The sequence below is a fragment of the Eubalaena glacialis genome, chromosome 4 (assembly GCF_028564815.1).
Source record: "Eubalaena glacialis isolate mEubGla1 chromosome 4, mEubGla1.1.hap2.+ XY, whole genome shotgun sequence".
NCBI lineage: Eukaryota > Metazoa > Chordata > Mammalia > Artiodactyla > Balaenidae > Eubalaena > Eubalaena glacialis.
Genome location: NC_083719.1, coordinates 7,570,633 through 7,596,170, shown reverse-complemented (window position 1 = coordinate 7,596,170; position 25,538 = coordinate 7,570,633). Strand labels below are relative to the sequence as shown.

General features: G+C 40.1%; 1 protein-coding gene across 5 annotated transcripts in view; it reads left to right on the top strand.

Moving 5' to 3' along the window:
* Positions 1–25,538, top strand: part of SEMA5A (semaphorin 5A) — a 492,520-nt gene that overhangs the window by 423,660 nt on the left and 43,322 nt on the right. For all 5 annotated transcript variants that reach the window (XM_061189118.1, XM_061189117.1, XM_061189119.1 and 2 more), the window contains one exon: positions 8,520–8,667. In XM_061189118.1, coding sequence (XP_061045101.1) covers positions 8,520–8,667 — 148 coding nt within the window. The remainder of the gene's footprint in view (positions 1–8,519; positions 8,668–25,538) is intronic.

Sequence of the window (25,538 nt, the reverse complement as noted above, 5' to 3'; positions counted from 1 at the left end):
GAAAATAATGAAAACTAGAAAAGACAAACACATGATATCACTTTCTTGGTCTTCACAAACAAACGGTTCTTAGGTTTCTTTGCCATGTTATGCAGGAAGTCTCTCTACCTAAGTAATATAAAGAAACAGCATTCTGATTCTGAAAAAATGGAAATTTGAGAACCAAACTCGAGATTAAAGGAGAACCTTGTCTCCCTGAGAAGGTACAAGGGATGATGGACTAGACATACACAATCATTAATGAAATCACATTGTGTTTATTTGAACACCGTCAACCGTAAAGAACGCCTGAGTGGCCACAAATGAATAAATTGGCTCTCCTGGGAAAGTCCCGAAGTTAATGTTAGGACTACAGTCAGTGACTTTTGATTTGGGATAAAATCTCCAATATATGAAAAATTCAATGAGAGCTTTATTGCAACAGAGATCTCAGAAATAGCTACATCATTTTTTCTACATAATGGATAAAGAAAATATGTAACTTATATTCTAGATGTATTTAAAAAGTCATGGGCATTTTGTTTTTCTGCTCTAAAACTTCCTGGAAAATGATTTTCTTGAGTAGCAGAAACTGAATAGAAGCGCTGACTCCTAAAAAGGCTACCACCAAAGATGAAGCAATGGATCTCTGTGTATAAATATTATCAAAATGCAAATGTCATTGTCTGTATTTGTTTTCTCCTGCTGTGTGACACAAACTTGATGGCTTAAAGCAACACACATTTATCAACTCAAGTCTCAGTGGACCAGGAGTTCCTACATGACTCATCTGGGCTCTCTGCTTAGCCAGAGCTGAGGTCTCATCTGAGGCTCAGCTGGGGAAGGATTTACTTCCAAGATCATGTGGTTGTTATCAGCATTCAGTGCCTTGTGGGCTGTCAGTCTGGGATCTCGGCGTCTCACTAGTTGTCAGCCTGAGACGGTCCTCAGTTTCTTGCCAAGTGAGCCTTCCCAATATGGTCACTTGCTTCCTCAAATCCAGCAAGGAAGAGAATCTCCTTGCAAAATGGACATTACTCTCCTATGTAATGTCATCACAAAGGTGACAAACCACCACCATTCCATATTCTGTTGGCTAGAAGAAAGTCACAGACCCGGTCCTCAATCAAGAGGGGGACATTACACAGGATGTGAACATCAGAAGGGCAGGGATCATTGGGATCACCATATAGTTTATCTGCTAGCGTCGATTATCTGTCCCTGATGTGTACAAAATGCATTTCCCCCCTCCCAAGTTTCCACAAAATTTTATACCATTCAATCATTTCCCCAAAGTCCAGAACCTTATGTGAATGAGCCTTCCTGGGTGTAGTTCATCTCAGTCTGTCCATCTTTAAAATGAGAGACACGTTATCTGCCACCAACACACCCAGTGTACCCATGGTGGGACAGGCAAAGGGTTACAGCTACAGATAGTTCCGTTGAAAAAGGGGGGAAATGGAAAGTACAAAGAAATTTCCATTGAAATTCTGAAATCTATTCAGACAAGTGTATGGAGTTGCTTGATTAAGTTTCAAGGCTTGGCCATGAGTCTCCACAATTCTTAGCTCTGTGTTCTGGGCTCTCACTTCTGTTCCCTGAATCATCCTTCCTTTCTCATGAAAGGTAGCATGTGCTTCCAGCTGGGCAGTTTAATCAGCCTGCTTCCTGCCAGTACAAGTTTGGGTTTCCAACAGCCTCATTTCATTTGTACTTTCTCCATACATTTCAGTCTAAGCTGGTGATCTTTTTGCTGAAATAAACTCTGTAAGTCTTTTGTGAATTTCCTTGAGGTTTACTCCGCTAAACAGATCTACACCCATAGATCTTTTTGAGATAGCCCTTCTCTACCTGGGATTCCTGCTGAGATGGCTGAGGGACAACACCCTCCAGCTTGCTTGTGACTGAGAGGATCTGCGACTCTTGCTCTTGACCTTTTGAAAGGACTCCTTGTATGACTGAACACTACTCTGATCTTTTGATGTTTCTGAGGTTTTAAAAAAAGGTTGTACAGTCACATCCTCAGCTTTTTACTCTATGTCAACCTTTCCTGACAGTGCTCAGAAGCTGCTTCTTCGTTTTAGCATCTTTCGCCATCAGGAGAGGCCAAGAATTTCCAAAACCATCCAGACCTGCTTCTTTCCATTTAATATTGCTTCCCTCAATTATTTTTCCTTCCACATTTTACTATAAGCAGCAAGAAGAAACCAGGCGACACCTTCAACACTTTGCTTGGAAATTTCCTTAGCTATATAACTCAAGTCACTCTTACGTATTCTGCTTTCCATATAACTGCAGTGACAAATTTGGAAGCTTTCTTCGTTGTATGACAAGGGTCTCCCTTCTTCTAGCTTCTAATAATATGATCCTGTTTTCTTTTAATTTCTTTATTGCGCTAAACATATATATATATAACATAAAATTTGCCATTTAACCATTTTTAAGTGTTCAGTTCAGTGGCATAATTACAGTTACAGTATTGTGCAACCATAACACTATTTCCAAAACTTTTGCATCACCCCAAACAGGAACTCTGAAACCAAAAAGCAATAACTCCCTATTATTTCCTCCTTCCAACCCCTGATAACTTTTAATCTATAAATTTAACTATTTAGGAGATTTCATATAGTAGAATCATACAATATTTGCCATTTTTATGTCTGACTTATTTCACTTAGCATATTGTTTTCAAAGTTCATTCATGTTGTAGCATGTATCAGAACTAAATTGCTTTTTAAGGCTGGATAATATTCTTCTGCATGGCTGCATCATATTGTGTTTACCCATTTACCTATCAGTTGACATTTGGGTTATTTCCACCTTTTGGCTACTGTGAATGATGCTGCCATGAACACTGGCATGCAAGTATCTGTTCAAGTCCTTGTTTCATTTCTTTTGTGTATATATGTAGGAGTGTGTGTGTATATATACGTATAGAATTGCTAGGTCATACATGTTTAGCTTTTAGAGCAACTGCAAAATTGTCTTCTACATTGGCTTCATCATTTACATCCCTACCAGCTATGTACAAGTGTTCCAATTTCTCTACATCCTTGCCAACACCTGTTATTTTTCATTTTTTGATTATAGCCATTCTAGCAAGTATAAAGTGTCTCATTGTTGTTTTGATTTACATTTCCCTAAGACAAATGATGTTGAGCATCTTCTCATGTGCTTATTGGCCATCTGTATATCTTTTTTGAAAATGTCTAGGCCTTTGCCCAGTTTCTAATTGGGTTGGCTTTGTTGTTGTTGAGTTTTACTTCTTTATTTTATCTCCTTCTAAACCTTCGCTGGCAGCATCCTCAAAGTCTACATGTATACTAACAGTCTGTTCAAGGTGATTTGGGTTTTATCTACCATGTTTTTCAAAATTCTGCTTGCTTCTACTCATTCTCTAGTCCTGAAGCCTCTTTCATATTTTTAGATATTTCTTACAGTAGCACTACATGCCTAGGTGCCAAGATCTGTCTTAGTTGTCATTCACAATAATATTACTTCACACTTAGCTGCCTAAAACACCACATGCTTTATTGGCTCACAGTTTCTGTGGTTTCGTAGTCTGGACAGAGCTTACCTGGGTCCTTTGCTTCCGGGTCTCACAAGAGTGCACCATGGTGTAGACTGTGGCCACGGTCACATCTGAAGCTCAGTAGGAGAGGGGAGGTGACTGCTTCCTAAATCCCGTGGTTGTCAGCCACATTCAGTTCCTTCCGTGTCGTTGGACTGAAGCTGTTATCCAGAAGCTGCCCTCAATTCCTTGCCACCTGGGCCTTACGCATCTGACTGCTTACTACTTCAGAGCCAGCAAGGGAGAGAACTTCTTGAAAGAAGGACATTACACTGTTATGTAACATAGTCATGGGAGTGACAACCTGTCATCTTTGCCATATTCTATTGGTTAGGAGCAAGTCCCAGGTCCCACCCACACTGAGTGGGAGGGGTTTACACAGGATGTGAATTCCAGGAAGCAAGGCTCATGAAGACCATGCTCGAGTCTTTCCACCGCATTACCAAAGTTAAGAGACCCAGGAACCAATGGGGGTTTATTATATGATTTTTCTTCGTCTTCATGGGCAAGTTTACTTAATCCTGTGATGAACCAAAGTGATGCTGTTTGCAAGTCATTATCATCACTCTATCCTACTGGTTCCCTTAGCTTTCCCTTGGGGTAAAAAATAATATTATGGAGGACTCAATACATGTACAGTTTCTCTGGTGCCACAAAAGATTAAAATAGTTCTAACAAACAGTGCTCTGATTGGTTCAGGCTAACAGAGGTTTCAGTGAGAAACCAACATGGATTGAACCACCACAGAACACAATTTGTAGCATGAAGAAATAGGACAAGGAACATGATATGGTATTGAAAGTCTAGTCTATACAGGATTATGAAAGACAATGCTCTTCACAGAGACTAGGTTTGCAGAACAATGGATAATTTCTGCAGAAATATTGCTGGGCTATTCATTCATTTTTAAATGCAAAATGAGAATGAACAGTCATGGGCAAAATTAAAATCCTAATTTTTAATGCATCATGAAATGCATCTGTGACTGTCAGTGCTTTAAGATGCTAGAGGTCCAGGAGAGCAAATAAAATTTCAAAACTGTCTAGCTTATCATTTGGTAAAAGCCAGCTATGTGTTAAGGACCAGAGAATGAGGAACCAGTGGCTGGTCTACTGTGTAGCTATTTTATCCATAAATTAATAAAAATCCTGCACACCCAGAGTCACCAAGGTAACTAAGTCTAGACGCCCATTGTTGTTTGTAACACTAGAGGCCCCATCAGCAGTGTAACAAGAGGTACGTCTCTCAGTGGCACGTGTTTGTTGGGTGAAGGAGTTAGGGGGGCAGAGGGACAGTACTCCCTTGAAATTGCAGAGAATCCAGAGTTAGGAGCTTGTAAGGACTTAGCCACTGAGCAGACTCTCCCAGGTTGAATTCGTGAGTGAAATCCAGACATAAAGGGACAGACTGGCAATTTCTAGTTCCCTCTGACCTCCCTTGCAGAGGGCGACAGTCACATATCCTGGTGTGCCTTTTGTCATGGGACTACTATAGAAAGAGAAAGTGAAGAGGGAAAGCACATTGCTGACCACCTAAAAATGAGGCCAAGTAAATCATTTATAACACTGGTTGAAATTTCTATGCTACACGCAGTTATCAAATTCTCCAGCTGTGGACTTTCAGCTGTAATAATACACTGAGCGTATCCAAGGGAGGGCCTGCTGTAGGCAGAGATGAGAAAGGATTTATGCACTATGATTTATTTTGCTGTGGGGAAGTGGGAGCTCAATTGCTGTGCCTTTTATTAAAAGTCGAGGGTTTTATAAGTATTTTTAGTAAGATTTTCCTTTGCCCTCCCTACTCTTATTGTCGGTTTGTTTTTGTTTCTGCAAGCTGAAATTCATGTCAAGGAGTCGAGGACGTCCAGATCTTTTTAAATATGGGCAAAATCACCTTGGAAACAGGAGGTGGCCTTCTATCCACAATGAGAGAAGCTACACATGGATATTTTGAATTAAATGCTGAAAGTTCTGATGTTCTGAGTTTTCTTGCCTTACTTCTTCCAAACGCGTTCTTAAAGCAAATGGCAGTTGCCTCACAGAACAATCCTTGCACCAACATGTATGCTAATAATCACTAAGGAGTCAGGATGCTTTGCTTTACTTATGGTAACTCTACACGTCTGCACAGGCTTCCTGAGGTCAGATGCTTTTCATCTATTGTGTCCTCAGTGTTGTTTTGGCTCTTCTATCTAGAGGTCACACTCTCTTAATTAGAAGCCTCCTTCCCCTTCCTTCCCACATGTGAAACTGTCCAGAGTCCTGAGCTCCGAGACTCAGGGCCCCAGAGGACTATCTGTCTTAAACAATCAAGCATGCAAGGAAGAGTGATAACTATTCAGTTTCACTGGCTACTCTTTCATGTGGAGATTTCGAGACCTAACCATTTTCCTGATTGGTTCTCGACTCTCTGAAGGCTCCTTCCACTGTGAAATATCAACCCTCTCTCCCTAGAAGTAAGCATGCCTCCCACTTTCATTGGAGAGGCTGACTTTGGACTCTGCTGTTCACTTATTTGCTTTTCTGTACGTCCACACAGCTGCCATCTTATTCCCATTCTACCAGACGCCATGGATGTGATGTCCCTTCCCTTCTCTTGCCGTCACCATCCTCTTTGTCCAACTTGGGCTATCTCTCCGTCAGGTGGCTGGCATCTGTACCCTCCTGGCCAGCATCTGCCCCATAAACTCCTCCTGCACGTGACCCCTCACCCTGAGGCTTTGGAGGCTTAGACCCCTCACTCAAGCATGGAGAGCTCCCCTCATCTCAGGGGCTCCAGCACCAGCAGGATGAAGAGACACCAACTTCTGTAGTCCAGCCTTCACTCTAACTCTGATGGTGCTATTTTGTCTCTGGAGCTTGGTGGGATTTCCTTGCTTCCTTGCAAATAAAGTTCAAGTTCTTCCACCCTATTTGTGTAAAGAGAGATCATTCCACTCCTTTCACCTTTTTCTATTCATGTCTCCTCCATCACCTTTTTGCTTCACTCTTCCCGCTCCTACCTTCTGTTCGTTTCCAGAATGTTCACTCTGCTTCATCCTGTTGACTCCCTTCAGCTTGGCCTGGCTTCTTGCTTTTCATGGCTGTACCTGTTCCGGAATCCATCACATTCTTCATTAAATGTCCCTGGTTTGATGGGAAGACAGTTGAATCGTATCAACATTTGCTGTCAGGAAACTACGCTCCCCGAATTACCTCTCTTACATTCTGGGAATCAGCTGTTTACCTCTATGTTTTGCTCATTAAGATAGATAGTGTTTTCTGACTATGGAGAATAGTATGGAGCGTCCTTAAAAAAATAAAAAAAGAATTGCTATATGATCCAGCAATCCCACTCCGGGGCATATATCCAGAAAAAAACTCTAATTCAAAAAGATACATGCACCCCAGTTCATAGCAGCACTATTTACAATAGCCAAGGCATGGAAGCAGCCTAAGTGTCCATGGACAGATGAATAGATAAAGAAGATGTTGTATACATATACAATGGAATACTACACAGCCATAAAAAACAATGAAATAATGCAATTTCTAGCAACATGGATGGGCCTAGAGATTATCATACTAAGTGAAGTAAGTCAGAAAGAAAGACAAATACCATATGATATCACTTACATGCCAAATCTAAAATATGGCACAAATGAACTTATTTACAAAACAGAAACAGACTCACAGGCATAGAAAACGAACTTAAGTTACCAAAGGGGAAAGGGAGGAGGGATAAATTAGGAGTTTGGGATTAACATATATACACTACTACACATAAACTAGGTTAAAAAAAAAAAAAAAGGACCTGTATAGCACAGGGAACTATATTCAATATCTTGTAATAAACAATAATGGAAAAGAATATGAAAATATATATATATAATGTATATTTTATATATATGTATAACTGAATCACTTTGCTATACATCTGAAATTAACACCACATTGTAAATTAACTCTACTTCAATAAGAAAATAAAGATAGTGTGTTCTATCCTGCACATCCTGGACTTGGGTCTGTTTCCCTGTATGCATCTCAGGTTGGACACACCTGTGATAGGGAAGTACTCTTTGTGCTCTTGAGCACTTTATGAGACACAATTGCCAAATGTGTCTCACTAAGTTTGGCTACATTCAGAATAACATCTTCTTCCCTATGAGCTGTAAACCTGTGCATCGCCAGGTTGTTTCCTTCTTATTTTTTGTTTGTTTCCCTCACTTCGCTTTATTTCACTTGTAGTATTAAAGACGAGGAGAAATTTGATCCTTCTAAGGCTAAGGAAAGCCATGTATATTTGGCTAAAAATTGGCAGTATGAATGTACATGTAGAAGTATAGTCAATCACTAAAATATAGGACTAATTGTCAATAGTAATTCAACTCTTTTTGGGTAACAGGTGGTCATCTAAATCAAGGTAGCTAGACATCATTCTGAGAGTCTACAAATAACTTTAAAAATACAATAACTTGGCAGTATGTGACTTGAAGCTTCATGCTAAAATTAGACTAACTTTTCTTTGACTCATATTCGTAGGATTATGGGCCTTATTTGATTCGACGATGAGAAATGAATTCCAAATACAATTTGCTGCCTTTATATTCATAACCTACTTTATCTTTCAGTGTTTATGTTTAGAAGATAAACTCCCTACTTAGGTATTTTCTATGTGTTCTCATTTTTTGAGTGTCTATTTGAAGGGTTTTTTGTTTGTTTCTCCTCTAATTGGCTGCACAGGAAGATCCATCCTGCATTGTGAGTCTAACATTTTTTCGTTGTCTCCCGCGCATCCCATTTGTCTGTGCACACACAGCATGGCCAGCGCCACATCCGCCTCCTTCCCTGGGTGACCACCCGGAATACGAAACGCCCCTCACGCAGAGCATGCCCATGGGTTCAACATCCCGTGCAGGGCCAGAGTGGAAAGCCTGTGGCCTCACGTTCCACTAAACGCTTGCTTTTTCCTCTTGGTTTCCTCATTACAGATACTGCAATGAGCATCTGCTGTGCCCCCCCCACATGTTCTGGACAGGCTGGGGTCCCTGGGAACGGTGCACAGCGCAGTGTGGAGGCGGCATTCAGGCTCGCCGCAGAACCTGCGAGAATGGTCCTGACTGTGCGGGCTGTAGTGTGGTGAGTAGTCCTCCTCATCCCCAGCCCACAGTCTAGAGCTGGGAGTCCAGAGTCAGCACACACTAGATGCTCTGCAAACGCAAGGTGTTCTGCAAACTCTGAATGCTCTGCAAACACTAGATGCTCTGCAGGGACTAGGTGCTCTCACACACTAGATATTCTGCAAACACAAGATCCTTACCAGACACTAGATATACTGCAAACGTTAAATGCTCCATAGACATGACACATCCAGGCACTAGATGCTGTGAATCATGTAAGTCTTTCTGGTTAATGAGAATGTCTGGAGGAGATACTGGAAATTCAGAGTATCCTGAAGGCTGATTGGAATAAATATTCTCATATAAGATACACTGCCCCAGGAGTTTTCCAGTTCTCATTTCTGAGCTAGTACAGAAACTTCAGTCTGCTTAACTCTGGGCACTATATTTGGTTTGGGAAATGGGATACGGTCGTCATACTGGGCCCGCGCTAAGTTATAAAATGCGGACAAACCGGAGACACTGAGGATTGAGAAACTTTATGGGGCCATTGTCAGAGCACATTTGGTGCCAATTCTGAGGGAATAAAAGACAAATGATGGTTTTGTTTTTCTTCTGCCTTAACGGGTCCTATTTCCCTTAACACTTTAGACTCTCAAATAAAATTCCACTTGTGCAAAGACCTGTTGTTGCTCGTCCTGTGTCATCTGTCAGAATGATTGAGCACCAAAGGCGGCTGGGCTTTTACTTTATTTGCCTGCCCCTGGTGCTGGCACTGCAGAGTGGCTGCAAAGACAGTGCAGGTGTTTTGGTGGAGAGGTTCAGCCTGAGAAGGTCTGGCTTGGCGCCCTTCCTCACTGGTCTTCCAGTTGGTCTTTGCAGCAATTTTATAACGTTGGCTCATGAGGCTTAGGAGGTTTCTATGTGGCTGTAAAGTTTGTTTTTGTGAGATGCAAAGACTACACACTCCAGATAACCTTGGGAAATTTGGAGAGAAGAAGAGGATTATTAGATGCTTTGCCAGATATTACGCCCAACCCAAGGAGATTTCTGTTATTGGGATTTGCAATTAGATTTCTTCCCCTTTGCACTGGCAAAGTTTGCAGTAACTTTAATAGAATCTATCACTGATTATAGGGGCACTTCTTTCCAGGTCACCCTGAACTAACTTTCAACCAAGGAAAATCTTAGTATTCAGTTTCGGATGATGTATTTATTGATATTTCAGATGCTAAGATTTTAAATTATTTATGAAAATGTGACAGGTAAATCTGTGAACATTCACATGTTCTAGGAAAACAGTTCAAATGTGGTAGATTTATTCTTTGCTGAAATATATCAGTCCTGTTCCCGGTGGCTCGACATCTAACACTGGGATCTCCACTCCCATATCAAGGTTTGTCTCCTCTGCTGGGAAACCACAGGGATGGATGACCTGAGTTGATCGTGTACTTTAGTCTCTAAAACTTTGCAATACGAAGAACTCAGAAAACATTTCAAGTCATTCATTTTGTTATTGCAAACTGACTTCAATTATTACATTTAAAAACAGTTTAATGAAAGAAAAATTACATTAAGGAAAGAGTAGCCTATCTCCTACATAGTCACTGGAGTATGTGTGTGTGTGTGTGTGTGTGTGTGTGTGTGTGTGAGATACATATGATTATAAATGTAAAAACTGAATGTCTTTCCAAAATGTTCATGTATTTTGGCTTTATTTGTGTCTAAATTTACAGAATTATGGTTTATGAAAAAATATAACATCAGTTTTCAAATCCAGAGGAATATCATGAGTGTCTCTAAGAAGCCTAATATAAGTTTTTAGGTATTTTAGTTTAGTTTTCTTTTTCTTTCCCACCATAGTTAATCTACTGGCCATGTCATTCCAGGAAGGTAAGTTTTTAGGTATTTTAGTTTAGTTTTCTTTTTCTTTCCCACCATAGTTAATCTACTGGCCATGTCATTCCAGGAAGGTGTTATTATGGTACACTGGAGCAATCTATTCTTTTACGATAGAAGCACAGCATTTATTTTTTTCCTGCATGGTTTTTTTTTCTATTTATTCCAGTTTCCGTCTCTTCTAAGGCAGGAATGCCAAATGATGAACATAAGCAGAATGAAGGAGGGGCTTGGTTTCTCTGGATTGCTTAGAAAATGTATCCTATCAATTCAATTCGTAAGATTTTTTAAAAAACAATAATAGGTATTTAGGTAAAGTAATATGTTGATCATATTCTAGTTGCAGTTTAGAAATCTTTGGCCACGAAGTATGTTCGTTTTTGATGTTTTGTCTTCTACCAAGATAGTGGCACACAACACTGTAAATCAACTGTACTCTAATATAAAATAAAAATTAAATTAAACATTAAAAAACAGAATTAAGAAACAAATGTAAGGACATTTTAAATTGGAAAAAATGGTAGTGGCTGTAAGTATAGGTAATTTATGGATTTTGGATTCATGAAATTGATTATCTGCTTGCTGATATCTGGCTGGATGACAAGTCAGGTGATATCTCTGAGTCTCTGTCTCCCCTACTAAGAAGAGGGTGATCATTCATCCCTCCTAGAGCTGCTGTATCAAGTGCGGTGATGCCCGTGACGTTCAGCCACAAGGTCTCACCTTCCCTGTGAGTTCTCTTTCCTACTCTCATTTCTTTAATTGTTATTCCTGGGTTTCAGCTGCTTCTCTGAGCCCAAGCTTATTACAAATGACTGTATACTAATGGAATGTTATTTACACAGTAAAGGACAGCTTTGTGGAAAATATAACAACTTGAATTTCCTGAGCACTACAGCAGCCAATAAAAAAGGAGTTGGTTTCAAGTTCAGGTATGAACGGGATAAAAAGACTTGAGAAACTTTTCTTGCTCCACCATTTTTAAACTGAAGTTTCATGAAAAGATTTCCCATATTTCACCTGTGAAATTCATACATCCTTGTCTTTGATGAAACCTCCACGCCTTTATTTAAATCTCAGTAAGAGATGGTCAGTTCGGACAGTTAAAGACCCTCATTGAGAGCCATTTGTTTTTTCTGTGAAACTCTGTTCTTAAAGTTCCAAATGTTGATATATCTCTTCACAATTCTGATTTCAGTTCTTTTGGTTAAATATGTAGAAGTGGGCTTGCTGGGTCGTATGGTAGTTTTATTTTTAATTGTTTGAGGAACCTCCATGATGTTTCCAATAGTGGCTGCATCATTTTGCATTCCCATCCAAATCATGCAAGGGTTCCAGTTTCTCCACATCCAGAAGAATTGAAATCAGGATCTTGAAAAGCACTCTGCACTCCCATGTTCATTGCAGCACTATTCACAATAGCCGGGATGTGGAAACAGCCTAAATGTCTATCTACAGATGAATGGATAAAGAAAATGCAGTATAGATGTACAATGGAATGCCACTCAGCCTTTAAAAAAGAAGGAAATTCTGCCTTATGTGGCAACATCAACAAACCTCGAGGACATTAAGTGAAATTGGTGCTAGAAGTGAAATTAGCCGGTCACAGAAAGGCAAATACCATGTGAGTCCACTTACAGGAGGTATCTGAAATAGTCAGATACATAGGATCAAAGAGTGCAGGTGTGGTTGCCAGAGACGGCATGGAGAGGGAAATGGAGAAATCAAGTTTCATTTAAGCAAGATAAACACATTCTAGAGGTCTATTCTACAACATTGTGCCTTCTGTCAACAATACAGTACTGAACCCTGAAAAATTTAAGAAGGTGGCTCTCATGTTAAATGTTTGTCATGTTTACCATGACAAAATAAAATAATAAAAAGTAAAGTCAAAGAAAAGTAAGTTCCAGATGTTGAAGGCTTGGGGGCCCATGGAGCCTTGGGTTGTTTGGGGAGCTGATTGACACACACAGAGGGAGGGCCTGGATCTTTTGCAGTCAGTTAATTGTGTGACTCCAAGGCCCACCTACTATCCTCCGGGCCCCTGTCTTCCTCTGCGAAGTGCAGGACAAAGCCAGCTAGAGTCCAAGTTCCCTGGCCCTGAAATGACTGATTCTGTGATCCTGGTACCCCTTCTCTGGACCCTGGTGGCACATGTGTCCTTCCCTGGTGGCGGAGGCCTCTGATGAGTTTGGAATGAGATACATCAGGACACTTAATGGACAGACATTTTCTCCCACTTCCAAGTAAGCTTGTCTAGAACCCACAGGAGTGCTGGGTTCCTCCGGTCCCCGCTGCTCCTCCCCAGCTCTCCACAGCATCCCTTCACACCTGTGGCCTCCCAGAGCGGGTAGGCAGGTGAGAGAGGAAAAGCCACCCCCCAGCTCTGCCTCTGAGTCGGCAGGACACTTGGGGCCCTGTTCCGCGTCTCCAGGCTGCATCCTCGAATGCAAACACCTGGCTGTCTCGGAGGATACACAGAATGTATGAGATACATGTCTATATATCCTAGCTCAGTGACAAAGCAACATAGGCAAACAGAAATAGAAATTGTCACCATCATTATTGGCATCAAGTCACAGTCTCCAGGAAAACTTTTCTATTCTTGAATAATATACCATTAACAAGTCACATTTTATGTTTTTCTATTTAAAATTACTTTTATATTAATATTTGTATAATTTGTATTTATACAGATATATAAATTTATATTAAATATAAATTATTTTATGTTACCTATATTTGGCATATGTGTTTCGCTTTTAACCTCTTTTGATAATATCTGGTAACCATAATGATGATTGTCAGATCAAGTCTTATAAATCCTAACTTACTGCATAATGTCACATGAATTACTGAAATGAGGTTATCACTAGACAGACTCGAGTTGTTATCCAGGCATGTTATGATAGACTGGACTCCTGTGTCCTATAACAAAGTGCTCACAGTAACCCTGGATGGCAATAGAAATAAGGAGAAATGACGTTGTTTACTGAGCACTGGCTGAGAGCTGGGTGCAATCTATCTGCTCTCATCCTGTTACAACTCTGTAAGTGTGACTCTACTACACCAGTGCTTATGGATGAAGGAAAGTGAGACAGCCCAGGGTAAAGTGCCCGAGGGTACTGAGCCTGCCCCTAGAGGGGTGGGCCTCAGGGAGAAGTGGCACCATTCTGCTTACTCTTTCCTTCCTACCTGCGAGAAGGTGGGCTGAGAGAGAGGGTCAGGGTCTGTTCCAGGTCCCACTGCTGGGATTCAGGCCTAGATCACAGCAGTGACTTAGAAGTTTGAGGTTATAATTATTTTACGTAAAATTATTAGATCATTTTAGAATAGCCACTTGGGGCTTAATTATCTTTGGCATATTTTTGTTTCATTTTTAACCTTTTTCGGTCATATATGATAGCCATGATGATAATTGTTATATCAAGTCTTACAAATCCTAACTTACTGCATGATATCAAATGAAATGTTGAACGGAAGCTATAACCGAGCACACTGGAGTTATTATTTAGGTGTGTTATGACAGAAATTCTGTGTTACATAATCAAATAATTAACTTTTATTGAGCACCTACTGCCATGCAATGTAGTAAGAGTGATCAAAATAGATTATGTTTATTTTCCCTGTGTCCCTGCTAGGCAGTTTTCATTATTATCTCCACTTGGAGATGGGAAAACTCAACTTGAGAAAGATTAATGAACTTAGCCAGTACCCAAATGCTAGTGGGTGACTAGGCCAGCATTTGAGAACTGGTTCTTTGGGCACAAATAGAATTTAAGGACACAACTACATTTGCATAATATTTTTTTGATTAATGTTAAGTAATAAATGATAAGATTTTATTTTTCTTTACTCTTATTAAGTACAAAGTGTATCTTAAAAGAAGGAGGACGGTTTTTTTTTTTTCCCATAACGCTTCTCTTCTTCATTAGCACCCTTGATGTCCATAATATTGCAATAATATCCTTTCTGCCAACCATGAGAGTTCCATTAATAGATTCTCATGAGCATGGAAATTAATTGAAGTTGAACTCACAAGCCAAATCTTAATTATATGTTTTGTTTGAAAATTACAACACAAGAAAGGAAGAAAGACAAAATGTTATAGTATGTAAATAGAATTGCTTCTCAAATTAATGCAACTCGGAATTCCCTCAAAGGTTTAGCAGATGTGTGAAAGAATAAAGCTAAAGACTGTCACATACAGCAAAGATTATTCAAAAGCAGAAACAGACTTAGTCCTGCCAGCACTATATTTATTACTGAAATATCACACATGGTGTAAAACAGTTGACAAAAGCTGTGATTTCACATATCAGCAGGGAGCATATAGGAGAGATATCTATATCCTAGATACAAAAGAACTGGACCACAGAAGCCCCTGAAAGGTCTAGAATAAAGACATTAAAATCAATATATGCTGTCAAAGGGATTCCGTGAAGTTTAATCAGAGTTGATATGACACGCTAACACTTGTTTGGGTCAAGTAATGGCACCATGGATACATTTAGAAGCAAGTAAAACCTGGCAGTTGGAAGTTTAAATAGGTTGTAATGTATGAAAATAATGACAATATTACAAAAATAACTTGTTTTTGTGTAGCACAGTGGAGTTCGCAAAATATTTTGAGAAATGTCATCTCATGTGTTCCTGGTTTTCCAAATAAGAAAATCTGGGCCCAGAGAAAATAGTTTATGGACGCGAAACCCTGCGGTTGTCAGAGCAAAACCCTGGGTCCAGGTCTTCTGCCGCTAAGGAGCTGAAAGGTCCAGGATGCTGTGGCCTCCTCAGAAGATGCTAGAACAAGACCTGATTAACTGACAGGAGCTAATGTCCCCACCCACAAAGCTGGATCAGTTAAAAAAGGAGTTATTAGAAGACTCATTTCCTTTTCTCCTAAATTATAAAGTTATCTTTACTGCCCCATTTTTTTTTTTTTTTTTAGTAGTAAATCACCTTCAAGAGAATAATAACCTCCTTGCAATGGCACCTGCTTCTCTTCAGATGGGATAGCTGGCACCTCCTTTCTGCATAAAATATAGAGGAAACCTTAGCTGGGAGAGACTGAAGTTTTTAAACCTGAACAAGTAGTTTTTGCGTTGGCTGCTTGATGGTATGGGTGGTTGGTTTCCTTTGCACTCCGGTTTAGTGTTTCCTCACTTTTAAAGATGGTTTTCTAGAGATCCACAGTCCTGCCGTGGAGGACAGGAACATTTTTACGAGGAGGTACATAGCACGTTTTCTCTTTGTCCAATTATGTTTGTTTGCTTTTGTTAAGTTTGTACAAGGTAAGCCCAGCTTATGCTAGATTGAGGTACTTGGACATTGCCAGTTTACATTAAGATGTATGTGTTAGTTAAAGGGTTATTGTTTCACTTTGGACCAAGATCCATTTCTGCATGTTTATTTGCTGCCCCAGCAATACCTTGAAAGCTCGGTCACAGACGCTGACCTTTCGCCTGGGCTTCTTGCATGGGCTCCTCATTGAGCTGTCTGGAAGCTCTAGTTACTTTAATGAGCCAGTGGCCCTTCTGGGTTAAATACAACTAGCTTTATCCATTGTTTATGAAAATACCATTTCATAATTCTAAAAAGGCTACTTTCTGAAGTACAATTTAATAAATAAAATTAAGTAAAAATCAAATAGTTGATTCTAAATCAGTGGAAACAATGAAAAGTTTTTATAGATAAAAATAATATTTTTCATCACTATCACTCTTCCACTGCACTGTGCTTATAAAATGCATTCACGTGTATTTCCACATATTCTTCTGCAAGGGGAATGATCGCTCTCCCTAGCTAAAACTGGCTGGATATTACACCTTCCGAAGCATGGGAATGCAAAATTGGCTTTCCTTTGTTATGTGAGATCTCAGTGAAGAGTTTGCAAAGATGAAAGACTGTCAGTGTAAAAATGCCACATTTTGTTAAAAGAGGCTTGAGTATTTTGAAAAAGTTAATATCAGTACACAAAATCAAGTAGTAGTACCATGGAGAGCCGAAGAAGTGTAAGCATTCTGAAATTTAGAACTGGAAGTTTGGTCATCAAGTTTAAGAATGATGTATGATGCAGATGGAGAGAAGAGAAAATGATGGATTGTAGGAGTTAATCCATCAAAAGTCTGCCTCTAGAACATAAAAATTATTCTACAGTCTCTGGTAATTATAATTGGTGTGGAGATCTGGAGCATTTCACAAAAATGTTTTATTTACAGTGTTGGAAGTGTCTATTGCCCAAATTTCTTTGCAAAGAATCAGGTTTGTTTCTGCCTATAACAATTCAAATATAGTGATTGCAAAGTTAGGTGAAAAGAGAAGTTTTCATGAATAGAGGTTTTCTGTTGTAATAGTGACTTAAGTGAGACAGATGGACACACACACGCACACAAACACACACACAAATTCTTCCTTTACAGTTTACCAATAAATTCCATGATAAAGATTTTCCAATACCTGATATTAAAATACCTAAAACTTACTTATGGAAACACAGTAACAGTATTCTCAGCCATAACAATTTCCACTAAATGGCCATGAGCTTAAAAATCTTTTGTAGGCCTACTCAAATACACAGTACACAGAGAAGAAACTGATTTTCTAATGGCGTAAATAAATACTCAGCTATAGGAAACCCAGGCCTCTTTTAAATGATGCCAGATTTTTACCTGCTACAAAATGAGTAATTAAATGTGGCTTTCTAAATTTAAAGCCTTAGTAGAAGTTCCTATAAAAACAATCAGGGAATAGTCTTTTCCAAATGCATCTTCAGTCTTTGTAGGCCTGTCGACACTCTGGGCTAATCGTGGATTATCCACAGAGAACACTCCTGGGGTCGTTTAGTCGATTTGATGTCTCTGTCAATTTGGACACTTATTTTTGGTCAATTTCTGTAGCTCACCTTGTCTTCTTCTAGTTGCGCCGGGCACTTGCCACTGCAATTAAAGAGAACGCTCTCTTGGAGTCTGAACAGGCTTTGCTTGTTCATAGTTTTAAAAAGCAATTTAGTTATCCTGTCGAATTGGCCTTTATCTGATGTGCTGTGTTGCCGTCCTTCTCATTTGGAGTTGAGGACTTCCTGTGCTCCATGTGCAGTTTATAGCATCAAGGATGCGCTATTGCATTTGGGTATTTCCCTCCCCGCCCCCAATTTTTAAAAATCACATTTCAGTCCAGCACCTCACTGCACAGGCTGGGGCCATGTTTCCAGGAGATATTTTCATATCTTACAGTATCTTGCTCCATGGCTGCGTGAGAACATTCTGTCCATCCAGCCGTCCCAATCTGAGACCTGTGGTTCTACTTGAGACTAACTCTGCTCAACCAACTGATGGGAAAGATGGAGGGAAGCCGGGGTCTGATCTACAGTAGGTTCTATGTTATAGAAGCCAACATACTGCCTCAGCTGACTCATTTCTAAAATCCCCTCTAAAAGCAAGGAAATAAACAAGCAAACAAAAGCCTGGGGAGACATCCCTCTGATCGGCAAAGCCTTTTGTCATTTACTTAATTGATTGTGCCTCTCGTGGTGCTGACTCAGGTTTGCAAGACCTGCATACATCACAGTCTTAAGAGATGTTTGCATGCACTCATACTAATGTAGCTAGAATCTGAGCATCTTAATTTTTTTACTCGTGTTCATGCCATTATTATTGAATAACTATTAAGCTTCTGCCCCATGACGGGCTCTGGGGATACCACAGCGAGTAAGGGACTCATGGTTCCTGCTTAAAACTTGGGAAGGATTCTTCACTTGTGAAGCTTAACCTGAACTGGTCTATGCACAAGTCTGTTCATTAGTTTGTTTTGGTTTGTGCGTGCTGTCGTTCAAAATATTCTTTAGTGCCAATTTTGATTTAGCAAGAGTGAGGTGTGTTGTAGAAAGAGTTCACATGTATGCTACTATAGCCAGAGAGTTTTAAAATAAGTTTTGATCATATTATACTTGTCACTTGGTTTTATTCATGGCCTACAGTTCTTCCTTTTGGAGGAAGTAGCGTAAGTGTTTAATTATATCAACAATATGTTTTAATTCATGTTTTGCTTAAGATTTGCATTTCCTATTTTTTATTATTTCATCTGAGTGCCTCCAATGGAATTACTGAACATGTATAATTTCAGTTGTTAAAACAACGCACATACATAATAATTTTCAAAGCAACTTGTAATTAAGTAAAGAAGGAAGTAACAGATGTTGGAACATGAAAAAAAAAATGGTTTAAAGCACTGAGTATTTTTCACAGATGCCGTGGTTTCTTTCTTCCCAAGTGGTATCCCTTTATTAATCCTCAAATTTTCTAAGAATAAGAGCCTAGCTCAGAACTCTTCTATGTGCATACAAGAAAGAATAAAGAAGCTACTTCTCCATTTAGATTTTTTTGTTAATATTTCTAAGTAGAAATACAAGGTTCCATTGAGAAGCTTTCAACATTTGTCAGAATAATTAAAAAGCTGAATTATTTTGCTCTGTGATCTAAGGATGTGCTATAATAACAGACATTCTTAGAACAGTTGTCTGTTCATTTCACTCCACGGCATGTTTTTTTCAAGATCTGTTTGACATGCAGAATCTCATGAGGTTCTGGTTTGAAAGAAATAGTTGCAATAAAGGCTCTTGAAGATGGAATTGGCTTGTACCATGTCACATTCTTGCATTATTATATAAGCCAAGCTGCGTGAGAAAGTAACATCCTACACACTACTATTTGGGATCTTGCTTCTATCATGATGTGAAAGGTTTTCCACATCTGTTCCAGTCTATCCTAGTCCCATGAAATTGCCCAGTTTACAACTATTGAAAAGCAGTCTTTCAAGGAACTCGAGTGTCATCATGTGGGAAAAAGAAATGGCAGTGGCTGTAAGAAAGAAGCTGTGGAATCTACCTTATAAAATTATTCAAACTCCGCAGAAGCACATGAGCCATCGCCTCTCAAAAGAGAGAGAGACAAAAATAGCAGGGGCAAACAGATGGAATCCAGACATCAGGGCGAGCTCTCTGATGTTCGCCAAGCAGTTTTCCTTAGGAAGCTTATGTAATTGATTTCCTTCTCTTCTCTTCTTGCCGCTGCTAATAGCTTTTAGGGATAAGCCTTGACATCTGAAAGTGAAGGGTGGAAAGGAACTCTGCCTGTTACATGAGTCGTGTTTGATAATTGATTTCCCTAAAGCTTGGTGTGATCTCATATGTAATTGTTAATTTCTAGACAGTTTTACATATGGAAGAAAAGAACATTCTCATTGGCTTCAGTTACTGATTTCATGTCTTCCATTCTACCCTCTGTAGAATTTTCAGATCTTTTCATCTCTATAAGTAGTCAACCAAAAATGTTGACTATTTACTGTGTGTAAAGAACTGTACGAGGTCCTATGGAAGATGAAGGTATGCAGATGCATACAAGAAAACTCCGAACCAAGGGAGAAAAATATAAATCTTATGGCCAGAATATAAGGAAGAAGTCAGGAATGCCAACGGAACCATTAAGAGAAAACAATGAGTCCAGAGGAGGGAGAGGTTACTACCTCTGGCTGGCTGGGTCAAGGGTCCCAAAGGTGTGGCTAGGATTTGGCCAAGTTGAGATGGGAATGGGAGCTTCTCTGTGAAAGAAACATGAACGAAGGCTGTGAATCAAAGGGCGTGGGGAATACACTGGGAGCCGTAAGTAGTGTCATTTGTGTGCTTGAGGATGCATAAAGGAATATGGCAAGACACAAACAGGGAAAGTAAGGTGTTTCATTCCTGAAAGGTCTTGGGTATCAGACTAAAGGGCGTAGATAGCCATTTGACTCTTACTTGCTACTGCCGTTACATAATTGGGGCTAGGATAACTTTCTTGTGTTAATATTTCCGCAATATAAATCCATCAGTGATTTCAAGCAGGTAAGCCACATCATGTTTTCAATTATTTTTCCTTACAGCAAAAAAAAAAAAAAAAATCGTCTAGATTTTACTATCTAAAAGCAGCCATCTAATTGTAAATACATACCTGACGTTAGGCATGCAGATCTGTGCGGGTGTGTAGCTGTATAGTCCTTATTCTGAAATTTGCTACTTTCCCACAATCGTTATTTCGACTTTAGTAGGTGCTTCTAAACCTAGGAAAACATAAATTAAGGTCAGTGTTGCCCCCAAATATGTCATAGAAACTTGAGTTTAGTCCTATTTCAAAGGGGAAAGTTCCATAACATTAATATGAGATTAATTTGTTTTTAAACTTATTAATACCAAAAAAGAAGATATTTGAGACTTTTAAAGTCAAGGACAATGTCTATTTTATTTGCAATTGTATCCTCAATACCTAGCAGAGTGTTAGAAAATGAATATATGAAACCAGTTATTAAATTTATGTACTAATTTTTTTAAAAGATGATGGCAATTTGGCAAAATGTTAGCAACATCTTTTCGAACGAAGTGATCATTCTTGTGCATTATATTGTTTTTGTCTACTCTTTGGTTCTTTCTTACAGTTTCTTATAAAGGAACGTATTTTGTGGTTATTCTTTCACAGAGACTCTTCGTACCCCGATGGAGCTGCCTTTCGTTCACGTTTAATTTTTCTTTCCATGATATTAGCTTATGAACATTTCATTTCTTGTTCATATTCTTAAACTATTTCGAATTCTTCCTAATTAGTTTTACAAGGCTGCTCCAAACGAATCAAATTTAGCACTGAAAGCCAGTATGCCTGCAGTAATAATGTAGGAAGTTCATTAAAATTGGTTTTGATATTAGATTATGCTTGGCAGTGACCTTCCAAGACCTTATCAGACCCCCATAGGCAAGACTTGAGTACATATGACTATTACAGAGCACCCAATTAGAAAAGAAAATCTGAATTTAATATTTTAAAGTTGCACGGATTCCAATTTGGAGCTCTCCTCTGTAAATAAGGAATTAAATGTAACGGCCCTGAGCCCTTTGCGGAGCATCATCCTGCATGCTAGGCAAATGCTGCATTATTTCCCTCGGTGCACTTCATGCTCACAGTCAACGTTAAGTCGAGCTCTATCCCCTCGACAAGTGAGTCTTGAGCAACTATGAGTATGAGCCACGGCCTGGGATGTAGGCTGGGTGGAATATGAAGCTGGGTAAGTTGCTATTCTTGACCTCAAGGAGCTCTCAGCCTGGGACGAGAAATACTAACAACCCCATAACATCAACTCCTGGTAGACAGTGCCATATTGAAGATAAGCTACAGGTGTCCAGAGGATGCAAGGAGTCAAGCTTGCAATTTTAAGCCCCCTGTACACGGGATGGGTTTCCCTGGACAAGCCCCACCTCACTATTTTAGGAGAAGTCAGTTGGGTGTTTTAGGGGTGACTGAGAGTTACGAAGACGAGTGCTCAGTGGGACTTCGAATACAAATGGTGTCCCCATTAGTTTGCTCCAACAGGAGGGGTTGGCACTAGAATTGGCTGAGGCCCTGGCGTTTCCCCGAGGGCGCACGTTGGGGGGCCTGGCCTCTGGTACCCCCCATGTATCCACTGAGGAGCTCCCATTGTTCACCCTGCGGAACAGAGATCTGCCTAAGCATCTCCAGTGCATTTGTTATGTTTTCCATGCACTGCGGATCTCATTGAAGCAAACGGGTCCTTTAGCCTGCACAGCCAGTAAACTGGAAATGTAAATACTTCTGGTCCATTGGGGTTGATTTTATATTTTGTAAACCCCAATTCCTGGGGCTGTTAAGGAGGTATCATTCCATGTGTGTGCCTTCGTGAGGATTTGTCAGCCTTTTGCTTGGGTGCATATTTCTTAAATGACCTTCTCAGGGCCTCTCCTGCTCTCTCTGTCTTGTTTGTCATCCTTGGTGCTCATAGATCATATTATTCTTAGATGTGACCCAGGAGTCACAGCATAATGAAAGGAATCTGGCCAAAGGAAATCCAATTCCATCTTGATACAAATTGTCAATTTGTAAAATTCTGACTCTTCACTTCTATCTTTTACTGGGATCTTGGCAAAAAAATATATAATCAATAGAAATTGTAACTTTTTTCCCAGTACTCATTGTTCCTTGTTCTTTAGCAGAACTTACAATTTCCCTTTTGTTGCTTTTAGACTAATAGTAGGGGAGGCCTCTGAGTAGGTGTGGCTGTGAGTTTACTACACATTTATGGGGTTTTGCCTCATTTGTTTGAAAGGAATCTTAATTAACTTTCAGCATATGTACTCAAGTTAAAAAAGATAAGGGTCTAGTGTTATAAAAGACATGTCTGGGAATTCCGTGGCGGTCCAGTGGTTATGACTTCCGCTGCAGGCAGCACGGGTTCGATCCCTGGTCAGGGAACTAAGATCCTGCATGCTGCGAAGCGCAGCCAAAAAAAAAAAAGGTTTACAGTCTGACACTTTGCAGACATTCTATTTATGTCTCAGTGGAAGACAGAACTTTGCTTGGCACAGTTTTAAGTTGTCAATCATGTCCTTGTAACTGGACCAGGGTGAAATCATTGGTGAGCCTGAATTTCGAGAAAGCTGGGTGATGCTTTTTCTGTGGTCCTCTCCACTAGAGAGGGGAGATTCCCCAGGGGGTTGGGGATACTTTGCAGAGAACACTGTGAGATTCCAAGCCGCCAGCTGCAGATGCCCTGTCTCTGTGGCTCAGCCCTGCATCCTCAGCACCTTCTCGGTAGCTGGCACAAACTAGCTGCTCAGTGAATCGTGTGAAAGGCGCTGGCAAAATTCAAATGAAGGGAGAACTGTCACAAATTTAAACCAGGAGCAGAGATCAAGCATTCTCTCCAGAGGTCCCCAAACAATCATCATATTTGCAAGAAGAGTCGGGTCTTCATCATTTTAAGTTGTATTTGTATCTCTCTCCCTCACTTAAACATTTGTGTCCCTTTTCTCGTGGCCACCTCTTTGAGTAGGGGAAAGGCATTAAAAATCAGAGCTAGTGGTGCCAGCTCATAGAGATGGTGGCAAGGATTCTGAGCAGTAGACAGAAAGGCGCAATTTGTTTAAAAGTGAGAGAACCCTGTAACAAGTTCTCCCAAGATAAGATATCCAGTGGTTGAGTTGCTTGGTAAATGACGTTGACCTTGAGGGCTAGAAATGGATGAGCCCCAGAAGCACTGCTAACCTGTAAGGTGCCTTTGCGTGAAGTAGTACATATTTCCCCCTCTGAGGGTCACAATGGCATAGGCTCAGGTCTTGGCAGGCAGCCAGCATGTTCTTTTGCTCCTTCCTCTGAAGACAGACAGCCCTCTGCCAAAACTCATGGCTTAGGAAAAGATGCAGGCTGAATTTCAGCCCTCACATGCCCCTTTGCTAGGACCTTCTTTTGTGCAGTGTACATATTGTGCAACCTTGTACGACCTTAATTCATCAGACTTTATGTATAAATATAAACTTTACATATATAAATATTTACATTGCACTTATATGTTCATATTCATAGTATGACATTTATAATGATCAAATGGAGAATCTTATAAATAATATATTTTATATTAATAAGATTAAGAAGAAAGAATGTCAGAGTCATTCCAATAGATGGAGAACAAATGTTTGATAAAATTCAACACTCATTCATAACAGTTTTTTAAAAAGTCAACAGACAAAGCATAGATGGGAGCTTTTTTAACCCTACAAAGGATACCTATTAAAATGATACAGCAAACACCATCACACGTAATGGTGAAAGGTTAGAAGCTTTTCAATTAAAGTCAAAGAAAAGCCATGGATTCCTGCCAGCACTGCTAATGTTAATATTATTCTGGAGATCATGGCCAATTCAATACAACAAGGCAAAGAAATAAGAGTTGTCAGGTCAAGGATGGGAATGATCTATCCCAAGGATTCCTGTCAGCTCACTTACCTGTGTCTCAAAGATCAGGGGCTACTAGTTGATGGCCAGTCGTTAGCTGTAGGCCAGACGTTACTGTGTACTTGGCAAGGGGCACCACGTTGAGCCCCTGTAGGTGGCATTGGGGGCAGGGCTGGTGCTCAGCTGGACGAGCTCCTGGCCCCTACCCCACTTGAACCATGGCCGCTTGATCTTTGTCTGTTCGTGTATTGTTTATTGATTGAAAGATCATTCCGTGTTTTTAAAGATTTTGCGGACCGTTGAGGAAAAGTTATCAAAAATACAGGTGCTAAGGCTGGTTTTCAGATGCATGGACCCCGTTAGTGCCATATTTGATGGAGGAAGGGCCGGGAGGTCTTCTGCTGTGTGACAAGCAGCAAGTGTCCAGTGCTGAGCTAGAAACAGAGCACGAGAACTAGGTAGCAGGTGTCTTCATAGATCACTGGAGACACCCCTGTGCAGGCAGGTCCTTGTGATGCTGCATCCTTCATCTGTTACTTTCCAGGGCACAATGGTGACATGAAGGAGGGAGTGGTATTTTCAGGTAAATATAGGAGAATCATATGTTACAGTAAAGGCAGCAGCAGCAAAGGCAGAGAGGCCTGAAGCCACAGTATGTATTTGTGGGTCTTTAAGACAGTGCCACATGGCTCAGATACAGGCCACAGGATGGGAGGGGTTGAGCCAGGGCAGTGGATCTAATTTTCTGAGTCTGGAAAGCTGAGCACTTTGGGCTTTATCCTGCTGGTAACATGGAGTCACGGAAATGCAGTTAACACTAATTAGCCAGCGTTTCTCGAGGCTGCCGCCTCCACCATTCAAACTGTCTTACTGTAGAGCCTCCTTGTATATGACCTTGACTATAATTTTGTGAAATTATATATATATTTCATATATAACTGCATATTCTATATATTAATACATATTTAGGCTTCTAGCTGCTGGTGTCATTCCTGCCTGCCCATATAAACTCTTGTTGGAAAAAACCGCACATCTCACTCCCCTGACTGTAATGTTCTGTCTGAATATGGGCTAGGACCTTTCATGGTATAATAAAGCCAAATAACCTCTAACACTGAGGAATGATCTAAAAGAAGAAAACGAAACTTTTTTCTGTCACAACGTAAGAGAAAACTTAGATGTCTATAGTGGCCCTAACGTACCGCTTATTTTTCTTATTCAATAT